This window comes from Takifugu rubripes, unplaced genomic scaffold, assembly GCF_901000725.2.
Source record: "Takifugu rubripes unplaced genomic scaffold, fTakRub1.2, whole genome shotgun sequence".
Taxonomy (NCBI): Eukaryota; Metazoa; Chordata; class Actinopteri; order Tetraodontiformes; family Tetraodontidae; genus Takifugu; species Takifugu rubripes.
Window position 1 is genome coordinate 372,955 of NW_021821632.1, and position 12,934 is coordinate 385,888.

Sequence of the window (12,934 nt, forward strand, 5' to 3'; positions counted from 1 at the left end):
GCCTGATTTAGCCTCACTTTCTGTTTCTAACACACAAAGAAATTCAGTGATAAATGAACGTAGCAGAGACGCGCCACCGTGCGGCTGTGACATCTGCATGGACGCGTCTGGGACTTCTGTGTGGTGAGGCTGAGCCGGTGATTTAAACATCCAGCCCCGCCACTCCCACCACTGCGCCTGCCAACCAGGGGGAGGCCCTGCCGCCACCACCGTCAGTCTGCTCGCGTTCTCCCCACAAAGTGGGTCTCATCGCCATCGCCAGCGGCCGCCTGCTTCAGTCAGACACTAGGTAAGCCTGTCCTCACGAGCTGTTCCTGAAGTTTGTTTCATGTAACAGATGTTTCCTTACTTGAACGGCACAAAGCTTGATGTCTGAGGACAAAACGCTGGTTTTTAATTAGTCACAAAGTTGTGTGTTATAAATACTAGTCCGATTATAGGACACATCAGGATCAATAGAGGTTGAACATCTGTTTTTATCTCTCTTTTTATATTTTGTGTGTTGTCTTCCTGGTTGAAAGGATCAAACTAAAAATGTTGTTTCTGCTCAAACTAAGTGAATAATGTCATGGAGCAGCAGTCAGTGTTCCGTCGCTACAACAGTCCAGCTGTTGGGTGATGTTGGGGCCACGTGCAGAGCTTGATGTGGCTCCGGACGCACCTGGCGTGTCCACACGGTGGGTCTGCAACCAGTCCTGCCGCTATAAAGAGCAGGAACCACACAGGCGTGGACCTAAAGAGGGAAAACAGAATGTGAATCTGAGCATGGCGACAGGCCATTTTAGGAACGCCGAAGCATTTCCAACATTCTCTGCCCAGATTCCTCAACGCTGAGGAGGTTTAGAACCGTCACCCTGTTTCAGGATCCCAGACATCCGAATATTCTGAGCGTATCGTCGTGGAGACCAGGTTGTCTCAGTTGTGAGATATCAGCAGTCTGGTGAACATTATCACCTCAGACCAGAACTAATGTAAATGAGTTCAACAGTCCCAGACAGGTCGTCCCCTCTGACACACTTTTACACCCGTCTTGGCTTCTGAACGTGTGTGTTGCCCTGTTTTAGCCACATTAAACTGATGACACCATTCGTGTAAACACGGTTCTGGTTGTCTCTTATCGACAAGACTTTTGTTCTACCTGCATGTAGTCAGTCCGTCATTACCCCCCTCAGTTCTCTCCTCGTATGCGTCCTACTCTTTGGATTATTGGTCCTTTGTGGGCTCCTAGCTGGGAACCTCGGTGCTCTGTCGGCCCTCGGTGTTGTAAACATACTGCACAGAAGAAGCTTGTTGGTCTCAGGTGTGTGACGACAGAAAATTAGCACTAGGAAAGATCTGTTACAAAGAACATGACAAGAACAGACTTCATCTGTGTCCAAATGTTTAGAAACCCAAATGGATATTAATGAGAGCATCTCTAAATGCTAGTGTTTTTGTCAGCAGCTAGTGTTTTTTTACTCCTGCTAAATTTTGCACCGGCCTTTTTTCATGGCGGAGAGGTGAGAAGAATTCCTCTGCAGCATCAGTTGGAAGGACGTCGGCGTAGCACCATCCCATAATAGCAAATGAAACGCAGGGAGCTGGGAGGAGAGCTGCGGTTGTGCTATAACCTCCACTTGACTGATCCTCCCCGTCTTTCAAGCCTCTGCCAGCACGCCGCAGCAGGGCTGGCCGTGTTTTTATTTTGGTTTTCCCCCACGCTGTTATTTTCTGCTGCCCGACTTTGTGGTCTGCGGGACTGTGTTTGCACTGTCGAGCAAGAAGCCAGAGTTGGAAACACATGGAAAACACGAACAACAAAGCCTTTCAAGTGAAGACAGGAGGACTTTTACATGACGGACAAATAGTTTATTTGGTGGTTTGGTTTGGGCTGAAGCTAAAGCCAAGGCTAACGTTAGCTCCACTGAATCAGCTGTCACGTTAGAATTAGACCTCTATAATAAGCGGATTTACTGTACATGTGATGTTATCCAGGAGCCAACAGAAGCTGGACTGCGGTGCATGGTCGAGGAGACGCCATGCTGCTGTGGTTCTTGTCAGGTGTTGTGCTTCTGCTGATCCCCCTAGAGGCCGCGGACGAGGACGACGTCAAAGCAGGTAGCGAGCATGATCTCATCCCTATGGAATTTAGCCTTCCACCACCTTCTGTGGCTCACATGCGTTCTCCGAACAGGCTGCAGCACAGTGGTTAACGACCTGGTGTATGTGGTCGATGGCTCCTGGAGCGTCGGCGTGTCAGACTTCGACTCGGCCAAACAGTGGCTGATTAACATCACGAGCCAGTTTGACATCAGTTCAGCCTACACACAGGTAAAATGGACCCCAGCCTGTAGGTGGGCTTTACTGACGCTGTCGTCAACGCTGCCTTTCACCATTCTGATGAGCACCTATGATGTTCTCCAGCTTCTCTTGCTTTACTTTCACAATCCAGGGAGGCAAATCTCCTCAATTTCTCTCTGCAATAATATCCGCGTTACCCCTGGCAACCTTCAGTGACGCCAACATCCGCACTTTGCTTGCTGTCTGGCTGCTGTAGGTGGGTGTGGTCCAGTACAGCGATGCCCCTCGCCTGGAGATCCCGCTGGGGAAACATCAGGGAGAAGGCGATCTCATCCGAGCCATCCGGAGCATCAGCTACCTGGGAGGGAACACGCAGGCAGGATAGCGCTCAGATGTTTACACGCCTGTTGTTTCTGAAAGGCAAATTCTTCCGATTTTCAGCTGTTTTCTCCAAACCACTGTTCACCCTGATATTGGTAGAGGGTTCCAGGAAAGGGAAGGGCCTTCAGAAGCCCAGCAGTAGCAGAGGCTAACAGACCCCAGGGTCTAAAAACCAGGAGAAGTTTGAAGCTGAGCATCAGCGGATCCTCTCTGTGTCTGCAGACGGGCAGGGCCATCCGGTTCGCTGTGGACCACGTGTTCCCCTCCACTCAAAGAGCCGGCCAGGTCAAGAACCGCATCGCTGTGGTGTTGACGGACGGCAAATCTCAGGATGATGTGGTCAGTGAGACATTAGCACAAAGCCGGATGGGGTCACTAAAATGCAACAATCTGAGCCTGATGGAGGTTTCTGCAGGTGGACGCGAGTACGGAGGCACGAGCTGAGGGAATCACAGTGTTTGCTGTCGGAGTGGGCAGCGAGATCACCACCTCCGAGCTGATATCTATCGCTAACAAACCCTCATCTACCTACGTGTTGTATGCCGAAGATTACACCACCATTCACCGCATCCGAGAGTCCATGGGACAGAAGCTCTGTGAAGGTCAGATCTGAACCGTAGCGCGGAAAAATGTTCCTCCGTCAAACTTTCCCACAAAACTGATGGTCTCAGGTGAATGTTGAGGCACCTGCGCAGCAGTCAGACGTTGTTTTATCGGTAATATCGTGCTGGAAAGCTCTGGGATGCGTCTTCTTCTGGGCTGTGACCTTTTTGACCCCGTTCCCTTGTAGAGTCCGTGTGTCCAACACGAATCCCAGTGTCCTCTCGTGATGAAAAAGGCTTTGAGCTGATGATCGGCATGAAGCTTCAGCTGAAAGCCAAGAAGATTCCAGGTTCTTTGAGCTCTGAAACTGCGTACGCGTTGTCAGCCACCAGCGACATTACTGGGAACACGAGGTGGGCGTCTGGCTTCCTGTCATCACCCTCACCTGAGCCGCAGACAGGTGACATACGGCCGATGACATACTGCTGTCTGATGTCTCACCAGGGAGATCTTCCCCGAAGGCCTGCCCCCGTCCTACGTGTTTGTAGCCACTCTGAGAATAAAGGCATCTTCTAGTAAACTGACCTTTGACCTGTGGAGGGTGCTGTCCAAAGATAAGGAGATCCAGGCGGCTGTGACCCTAAACGGGAAGGACAAATCCGTGATTTTTGTGGCAACCAGAGCCAGAGACAAGCTGCAGAGAGTCGTCTTTAAAGGATTCCAGGTTTGTTTGTAGATAGAGAGAAATAGAGATCAGGCTGTATAGGTCATGAAGCGCACAGGCCCGTTGCCATGGCAACACACATGTATAACACATCCACACGAACTTGTGTTTGTTGGTTTTGAGTTAGTTTTGCTGGGATGATGTTCAAGGGTGTGGACCAAGCAACAATAACACACACACACGCACACAGACACACACACACACACACACACACACACACACACACACACACACACACACACACCGGCTACCTTCTGAATGTGGTGGGAAAATACGCCCCACTTCCTGTTCTTCACAGCCATTCAGGATGAGGAAGTTGGGGTTTAGCTAAAATTAGCAAACCTCCCATAAACGTACAGAAATGTTAAACTGCGCTAATGAAGATGATGTTTCAATTAAAGAGCCAAATACACAGTTTACATGGAGTTGAGCACATTATTATTTATACGCTTACTATTTGTCTCAGGACCTTTTTGATGGAAAGTGGCATCAGCTCAAACTCCTGGTGAGGCCACCTCAGCTTTCCAGCTTCCTGGATGATCGGCTCATCCGTGAAGGCTCACTGGACCCAGTGGATCCCATTTACATCAATGGGAAGACGCAGCTGTCCAAGAGGCCAGGAACAGACACCAGCGTCCCTGTGAGTGTCTGGAGCCCGGCCTGGAGCTCCGGTCCTTCAATGGCGGTTTCTGAAAGGGACGTTTCCCACACCCTCTTTTCCAGGTGGACCTTCAGAAGCTGCGTCTGTATTGTGATCCTCTCCAGAGCCAAAGAGAGACGGCCTGTGAGATCTTCTCAGTGGTAAGTTGTCTGCGCTGCCCCCACCAGGCCGACATCTGCTCTGCACCACGGCCTGGAACGAGGATAACCTCTTTTATTTCTCTCTACGCAGGAGGATGACAGGGTACGTTGAGAACACACGACTTTGCTCTTTGTCACGAGCAGCCTGTGGGTGTGTGTGGAGGTCAGTGAGTGTGTGTGTGTGTGTCTCCTCAGTGTCCAGCCAACCGTACAGCCCCAGTAGAAGACTGTGTGGCGGGACCACCGGGGCAGCGAGGCCCTCCTGGGCGCACGGTAGCTCTCACTCACATGCACTTCTTCTTCTATGACATGATGTCACTTCAAACCTTTCAAACCACCTTTGTACCCAAATGAGGCTGGAGGTCATGTGACGTCCGTCTCTGGTTGAAAAGAGACGAGACGTCCGCAGTCACCCCCCGCCCCATAAAACGTGCATGTGTCTCCACGCACGTGTGCACGGGCGAGACTGACCGCCTCTATTTCTGAATCAAACTAAACTCTTTTGATTTCCTCCAAACCGACCTTGAAAACAAGAACGAAGCTCCAAAATCCAACCAACATCTAACGTGACGCAGACGTTCCGCTGAGTTTCACAGCGCAATAATGAACACGAACTCAGGACCTGTTCTCCGCTTCAACGCAAACCTTTTTCTGTGGTTCAGGGTTTTCGTGGGGAGAGAGGGAGGGAAGGACCCCCGGGACCAGATGGCAAACCTGTAAGTATTCATTCAGATTTTCATCGCCACCCTTTCAAAATAAAGCCGTGAGCACATCGTTGGCCCTCGTTGGGTCCGTCTTTGTTGAAGGGTAAAGATGGACCGGCTGGAGAAGCAGGACCTGTGGGCCCAGCTGGGATGGAGGTCAAACACATCATCTGAACAATCCTCACAAGTCTGAGTGTTTGTTTGTAACATTAAACGTTTCCTCCAATGGACTTCCTCATCGTCTCCAGGGAGAACGTGGTGCAGCGGGACCCAGAGGAGAGCCTGGTTCCAAAGGTGATACGGTGAGTTTCCCTCAACATACGAGCGGCTCTAATCTGCTCTAGTCTAATCTCTAATCTGCTAATGGAACCGGGGACGGCACAGGGACAACCGGGACTACCAGGAGAACCAGGAGCACCAGGACCACCAGGGGCCAGGGTAGGAGGACGGTCACACTGGTTTACTTCCAGCTTTATTGCTTTGCTCTAATGATGAAACATCACGTTAATACCATGTAACGCAGGGTGACTCTGGAGAGGAAGGTGACCCAGGACCTCCAGGACAAGCTGGAGCCACGGTAAGTGTTACTGGAGCTCAGTTGTGAAGCCGTGACACCGGACGGGCAGGAAACCAGTAAGAGCTGGACAGGGACAATGGCACACTGGGATTTTCCAAGAAGAAGACGAGACGGAACAGTAAAGTTGTAAATTATAAAAGTGCTAAATGGCAGAAGGAGAGTAGTCAGACAAGGCATCAGTCTGATGTTCCAGCTCATCCAGACAAGGTTTCCCTGATGAGGAACGAGAGCGGAGCCCGTCTGCTGCTCCACAGGAGCAGATCCAGCACAGACGAAGGCTGATTGTGCTGAATAATGCAGCGGAGCTACATTATTGCGTGCTGCTGCTCGGCGATGGGCCGGCTGGAGGCGGCGGCGGCGGCGTTCTTCCCTCTGACTGTCTGATGCTGCTGCTCTTATCTCAGCAGGCGTTTGGAGAGTCCGTCTCCAACGCTGCTGTTTGGGAATTTGACTTTTATGTACAGACTAAAGAATAACTCCTGGTCGGGGGGGCGGCTGCACGGAACCGTGATGTGTGCAGCTGCCGGCCGAGTCCCCGCTGCTTTGATCTCAACTCCTGCGATGTTCCAGAAGCGTTTGTGTGCGAGGCTGAACCAGTTGCTCCTGGCTGGACGTCTCTCTGCTGCGTCAGCTTCTGGTCCCGTCCCTGATCACAAACGGGTTTGACTGACAGCTGCTCTCCGCCTGCCTGCCTGCAGCGTTAACACGGATCTCTTCAGCACGATCAGCTCTCCACCTTTCACGAGGCTCCGTCGGCCCATTTCCAAGCCCTCCTCACACGTCACCTGTGAATCCAGACGTGACTTCCTGTCGCTCGGCATGACGCCACACGAAGGATCCCACTCACCGTTCTTCTCTGATCACCATGCTGGTCCCCACGGTGATCGATGTTCTTCCCTTTTTCACTCCAGATCACAAATCAGGGTAGATTCAACTTGTCCGTTAAAGAATTCCACCACTACAAAGCGGTGAGAGGTTCCAGGAACTGGACCCCTGGGACGCAGGAACTGCCTTGGTTCTGGTTCAGACCTTATCTTGAAGACATTCCTCCACGTCAAACTGGTCCTGCTAATAGTTACGGGAACAGTTGAGTCAGGGCCAAAGACCATTTGGTAGTTTGGATTCAAAACACAAACAGGAAGCAGACTTCACGAAGGACCCGACCTTCTCTGGTTCTTTCACTGCTCAAAGAACCCTGAACCAGACCCCAGATTCCAGTGGAGCAGCAACACGTGAAAATCCTTCCTGCAAATTCAGGGAAGACTGAGCATCTTAACGACGACCAGGAAAACAGTAAATCTACTGTAAAGACTAATTGGCTGTTATATTATTGTGCTTTGGCTAATTGCTTCCAAAAATCTGCTCAGAGAAGCAGCGTTAAAGTAAATGAAGTGAGAAGAATTTATGTGTTTAAGCGTTCTTGACGGGCCCCTTTTTCCACGTTCAGCACGCCGCTTTAATCGCTGTGAACTGGACCGTTGATGCTGAACGAGTGTTGGTGGACGTCCTCGTGCTGTCAGAGGCAAACATGAAGTGGTTCTGCTGTGTTTAGGGTGCAGGTGTCACTTCCTCTCCAATATTTGTGAAGAACCAACATTTATGTTGGAGCCGACTGACCATCAGCTGACGGGTTACAGCTACAAACATCAGCTGTGTCCAGTATTTTCTCCGATTTTCCTTCTGAATGTGGATGGGGATTCCTTTAACTAGCTCTGTGCACCTTAAAGCGATGGTTGTCACGGCGACATTTAGCCGGTGTTGGGGAAATGCTGGACGGAGGTTGTGGAACTGACACACGGGTGGCTGAGATGACTTGTGTTGACCTGAAGTTTACTGATATGAGAAGTGACACCAGGACAGCATAAACAAGGCACAAGGAAGGAAGGAAGGAAGGAAGGAAGGAAGGAAGGAAGGAAGGAAGGAAGGAAGGAAGGAAGGAAGGAAGGACACTGGCTGGTTAGAGAAGGTTTGCAGACGGACAGCCTCTCCTTGACTGGCCCAAAAGAACAAAAACAGAATACCAAGAGCTCAGAAGTTGCTTCAGTAGTAGCACCAGGCGAATAGTAGTAGTATTAGCAGGAGTAGTAGTAGCAATAGCAGCAGTAGCAGCAGCAGCAGCAGCAGTAGCAGCAGCAGCAGCAGCAGCAGTAGTAGAAGCAGCAGCAGCAGCAGCAGTAGTAGTAGCAGCAGCAGTAGTAGAAGCAGCAGCAGCAGCAGCAGCAGCAGTAGCAGCAGTAGTAGCAGCAGCAGCAGCAGTAGTAGTAGTAGCAGCAGCAGTAGTAGAAGCAGCAGCAGCAGCAGTAGTAGTAGCAGTAGTAGCAGCAGCAGCAGCAGTAGTAGCAGCAGCAGCAGCAGTAGTAGTAGCAGTAGTAGCAGCAGCAGCAGCAGTAGCAGCAGCAGCAGCAGCAGCAGTAGTAGCAGCAGCAGCAGCAGTAGTAGCAGCAGCAGTAGCAGTAGTAGTAGCAGCAGCAGTAGTAGAAGGAGCAGCAGCAGTAGTAGCAGTAGCAGAGCAGCAGCAGCAGTAGTAGTAGTAGTAGCAGGAGTAGTAGTAGCAATAGCAGCAGCAGCAGCAGCAGCAGTAGTAGCAGTAGCAGAGCAGCAGCAGCAGTAGTAGTAGCAGGAGTAGTAGTAGCAATAGCAGCAGTAGTAGCAGCAGCAGAGCAGCAGCAGCAGCAGTACTAGCAGCAGCAGTAGCAGTAGTAGTAGCAGCAGCAGTAGTAGAAGCAGCAGCAGCAGTAGTAGCAGTAGCAGCAGTAGCAGCAGTAGTAGCAGTAGCAGCAGTAGCAGCAGCAGCAGCAGCAGTAGTAGCAGCAGCAGCAGTAGTAGCAGCAGCAGAGCAGCAGCAGCAGCAGTAGTAGCAGCAGCAGTAGTAGTAGCAGCAGCAGTAGTAGAAGCAGCAGCAGTAGTAGCAGCAGCAGTAGTAGTAGCAGCAGCAGTAGTAGAAGCAGCAGCAGCAGCAGCAGCAGCAGCAGTAGTAGCAGCAGCAGCAGCAGCAGTAGTAGCAGCAGCAGCAGTAGTAGCAGCAGCAGAGCAGCAGCAGCAGCAGTAGTAGCAGCAGCAGTAGTAGTAGCAGCAGCAGTAGTAGAAGCAGCAGCAGCAGCAGCAGTAGTAGCAGTAGCAGCAGTAGCAGCAGTAGTAGTAGCAGTAGCAGCAGTAGCAGCAGCAGCAGCAGCAGTAGTACTAGCAGCAGCAGTAGCAGTAGTAGTAGCAGCAGCAGTAGTAGAAGCAGCAGCAGCAGTAGTAGCAGTAGCAGCAGTAGCAGCAGTAGTAGCAGTAGCAGCAGTAGCAGCAGTAGTAGTAGTATTAGCAGGACTAGTAGTAGCAATAGCAGCAGTAGCAGCAGTAGCAGCAGCAGCAGTAGCAGTAGTAGCAGCAGCAGTAGCAGTAGTAGCAGCAGCAGTAGTAGAAGCAGCAGCAGCAGCAGCAGCAGCAGCAGTAGTAGCAGCAGCAGCAGCAGCAGTAGTAGCAGCAGTAGTAGCAGCAGCAGAGCAGCAGCAGCAGCAGTAGTAGCAGCAGCAGTAGTAGTAGCAGCAGCAGTAGTAGAAGCAGCAGCAGCAGCAGCAGTAGTAGCAGTAGCAGCAGTAGCAGCAGTAGTAGTAGCAGTAGCAGCAGTAGCAGCAGCAGCAGCAGCAGTAGTAGCAGTAGCAGCAGCAGCAGCAGCAGCAGTAGTAGTAGCAGTAGCAGCAGGAGCAGTAGCAGTAGTAGCAGCAGCATTAGTAGCAGCAGCAGCAGCAGCAGTAGCAGCAGCAGCAGCAGTAGCAGCAGCAGCAGCAGCAGCAGCATCAGCAGCAGCAGCAGCAGCAGCAGTAGCAGCAGCAGCAGCAGTAGCAGCAGCAGCAGCAGCAGCAGCAGCAGCAGCATCAGAGCAGCAGCAGCAGCAGCAGTAGCAGCAGCAGCAGCAGTAGCAGCAGCAGCAGCAGCAGTAGCAGCAGCAGTAGCAGCAGCAGCAGCAGCAGTAGTAGCAGCAGTAGCAGCAGCAGCAGCAGTAGCAGCAGCAGCAGTAGCAGCAGCAGCAGTAGCATTAGTAGCAGTAGCATTAGTAGCAGTAGCAGCAGCAGTAGCAGTAGCAGTAGTAGCAGCAGCATTAGTAGCAGTAGCAGTAGCAGTAGTAGCAGCAGCATTAGTAGCAGTAGCAGTAGCAGTAGTAGCAGCAGCATTAGTAGCAGTAGCAGTAGCAGTAGTAGCAGCAGCATTAGTAGCAGTAGCATTAGCACAACAACCCTCGCTGATGTTCTCAGGTTGTTTCCATTACAAGACATTCAACGACTTCACAGCCCAGAGAACAAAGTTTACAGACAAGCTCAGATCTTGTGGAGTAATCAGAGCATCAGAATGTTCCCTCCTGGGTTGTGCTCCAGCTGTGGGGGTAGCATGGGGGGGTAGCATGGGGGGGGCAGCATGGGGGGGCAGCATGGGGGGGGCAGCATGGGGGCAGCATGGGGGCAGCATGGGGGGGCAGCATGGGGGTAGCATGGGGGGGCAGCATGGGGGCAGCCCGGCCGTGTGGCCGTGGCCTGAGGTCACATCCTGTCAACCCCAGATCTTTCCTTTCCATCCGTCCGTGACACCATTCAATGGTGATGAGGCCTGAAGTTGGATTCTGTCTGAACACTTCAGTGTGGGCTCTAATTGGAGCCTCACACACACACACACACACACACACACACACACACACACACACACACACACACACAGGGCCATAAAACTCCCCTCAGCAGTAAAAACATTTGGGCTTTGGATGTTTCACACACATTAAAAGTAACTAATTAAAAATTGCCCTCTGCGGTCGTTGCAGGTGGGGCAGGTCTCTTATTATGGGGTGTGTGTCGCTGTGCTGCAGCTGTGTGAGGTTTCCATGTGTCGACTAAAGTTGCCCCTGTAATTACAGCTGAACTGTACCTGAGAGGCAGAAGGAGCTCTCCTGACAGCAGAGGTGTTGGATCACACCAGGTCCTGGTTGGATCCTGGTTCAGGAGGCTGAACCAGGTCCTGGGGCATCAAAGTGATCCCTGAAACCTGGGAGGATTTCGGACTCTCGCTTGTAATTTAGCAGCGAGTTGAGACGCGTCTAAACTAGCAGAGGAAGCTGGTCCTGTTCGAGCCCCAAACCACAGGTGCAGATGTGCAGACCCCCCTCAGAGGAACTCAGCTCTGGAATCTGGAATCAAGTCACCATAAATGTCATCCCTGTTTTTACAGCCTTTTATGAGACGCTAAAAATCATCATCACACAAGTCAAAGAAACACTGAAACATGCAGAAAATGCTGCTTAGTCGGGATTTTATCCCTAAAATGATCCTGACTTGTTGGGTTTTGGCCCTTGGTGCCCAAACTGCAGCACATTTATTTTAAAGTCGAAGAGTCAGAGAGGGTTAACTCAAATCCAGGTAGTGACAGTAATAACTGGGAATAACCTCATAGCTCCAAGATAAGGAGGTGATAAAATGATAACATGAGGAACTTTATGATGAGACTCACATCATGTACACGGGAGGGAGCTGCACACGGAACCTGAACTTCCTGTTTGTCAGGTTGACGTCAGGCAGCTTCCTGAATGTCTCTTTGCTCGCCAGCAGGGGGCGGTGCAGTGTCACAAATGTCCTGTGCACGTTGGCTGAGGTCCACGAGCGCCTGGGCTGCGTGTCCAGAGACGTGCACGAGACATATGTGTGCTGGGGTCTGCTGAGCTGACTGCCTGCAGCATAATGGGGGGTGTTTAAGTGGTTTAATGAGTCTGTATGGACACACGGGGCCACCGGCCCCCGGCCCCCAGCCCCCAGCCCCCAGCCACCGGCCCCCAGCCACCGGCCCCCGGCCCCCAGCCCCTGGCCACCGGCCCCCAGCCCCCGGCCCCTGGCCACCGGCCCCCAGCCACCGGCCCCCGGCCCCCAGCCCCCAGCCCCGGCCACCGGCCACTGGCCCTGGCCCCGGCCCCCAGCCCCGGCCCCCGGCCCCCAGCCCCCAGCCCCTGGCCACCGGCCACCGGCCCCCGGTCCCCAGCCCCGGCCTCCGGCCCCCAGCCCCCGGCCACCGGCCCCGGCCCCCAGCCCCTGGACCCCAGCCCCGGCCCCCCATGAATGAATGGATCAGCTAGAGCATGCAGACAGCACAGGTGTATCCGGACCCTCCTGGAACAAATGAAAGCCTGCGGGTCCCACAACCTGTGCCGCGGGGGCCCGGGGGGGCCCGGGGGGGCCCGGGATGGGGGGGCCTCTCTTGGTATCACATTGTTTCAGTGCACTGGTTAATCTTTCATGAGCTCCTCCCTGATTCTGCCAGATTAGAGTCAAATATGCAGAGTCCGTCTCTAAAGTCTGAACTGCTATTTGTCAGGGTGAAATGGGGGATTAGTCTCAGCACCAGACTCTCTCTGCATGTGTGTATTTTCAGACATCCAGAGATTTCTCTGGCTGCTTGTTGGGCTGCCGTGCACGTGCCAGCCGTGCACGTGCCAGCCGTGCACGAGCTCCGCTGCTCTGCCTCTGAATGTGCGCCGAGACACTTCAAAAGGCTGCGGATGCAGCGGGGGCCTCGCTTGTGTGGCGTCCACACTGCAGAGTTCTGCATTTAGAAGATTTGGCTTTGAAAATGCTCGAGTCAAATCAGAGAGACGAGGAAAGTGGCTGGAAGGGGAGGAAACCGCCCCAACCAGACCAGGGACGAGCCCAGCCAGACCAGGGACGAGCCCAACCAGACCAGGGACGAGCCCAGCCAGACCAGGGACGAGCCCAGCCAGACCAGGGACGAGCCCAGCCGTCCCTCACCTGGATCAGGACCGCTCTGACCCGTCCAGGTGAAGCGGCGTCCCCCCCAGGACAACTGCAGCGGCTGAGGCGAAGGTCGTTCAGGGACCCACTCTGGACTTGATTGTCTCTGATGGAATCTCCCGTCTGCAGACATTAGTGGAGCGTCCACACACACACA

At 52.9% G+C, this 12,934-nt stretch overlaps 1 protein-coding gene across 1 annotated transcript in view; it reads left to right on the forward strand.

Annotated features, from left to right (window-relative positions):
- Positions 1–230: 230 nt before the first annotated feature.
- The window catches only part of LOC105419729 (collagen alpha-1(XXI) chain), a 25,863-nt gene continuing 13,159 nt past the window's right edge, over positions 231–12,934 (forward strand). The window contains exons 1-17 of the mRNA XM_029831938.1: positions 231–289; positions 1,975–2,097; positions 2,174–2,310; positions 2,537–2,656; positions 2,884–3,000; positions 3,077–3,263; positions 3,452–3,617; positions 3,709–3,928; positions 4,395–4,568; positions 4,652–4,729; positions 4,821–4,832; positions 4,925–5,002; positions 5,392–5,445; positions 5,536–5,589; positions 5,682–5,735; positions 5,818–5,871; positions 5,957–6,010. Coding sequence (XP_029687798.1) covers positions 2,019–2,097; positions 2,174–2,310; positions 2,537–2,656; positions 2,884–3,000; positions 3,077–3,263; positions 3,452–3,617; positions 3,709–3,928; positions 4,395–4,568; positions 4,652–4,729; positions 4,821–4,832; positions 4,925–5,002; positions 5,392–5,445; positions 5,536–5,589; positions 5,682–5,735; positions 5,818–5,871; positions 5,957–6,010 — 1,638 coding nt within the window. The 5' untranslated portion in view covers positions 231–289; positions 1,975–2,018. The remainder of the gene's footprint in view (positions 290–1,974; positions 2,098–2,173; positions 2,311–2,536; positions 2,657–2,883; positions 3,001–3,076; positions 3,264–3,451; positions 3,618–3,708; positions 3,929–4,394; positions 4,569–4,651; positions 4,730–4,820; positions 4,833–4,924; positions 5,003–5,391; positions 5,446–5,535; positions 5,590–5,681; positions 5,736–5,817; positions 5,872–5,956; positions 6,011–12,934) is intronic.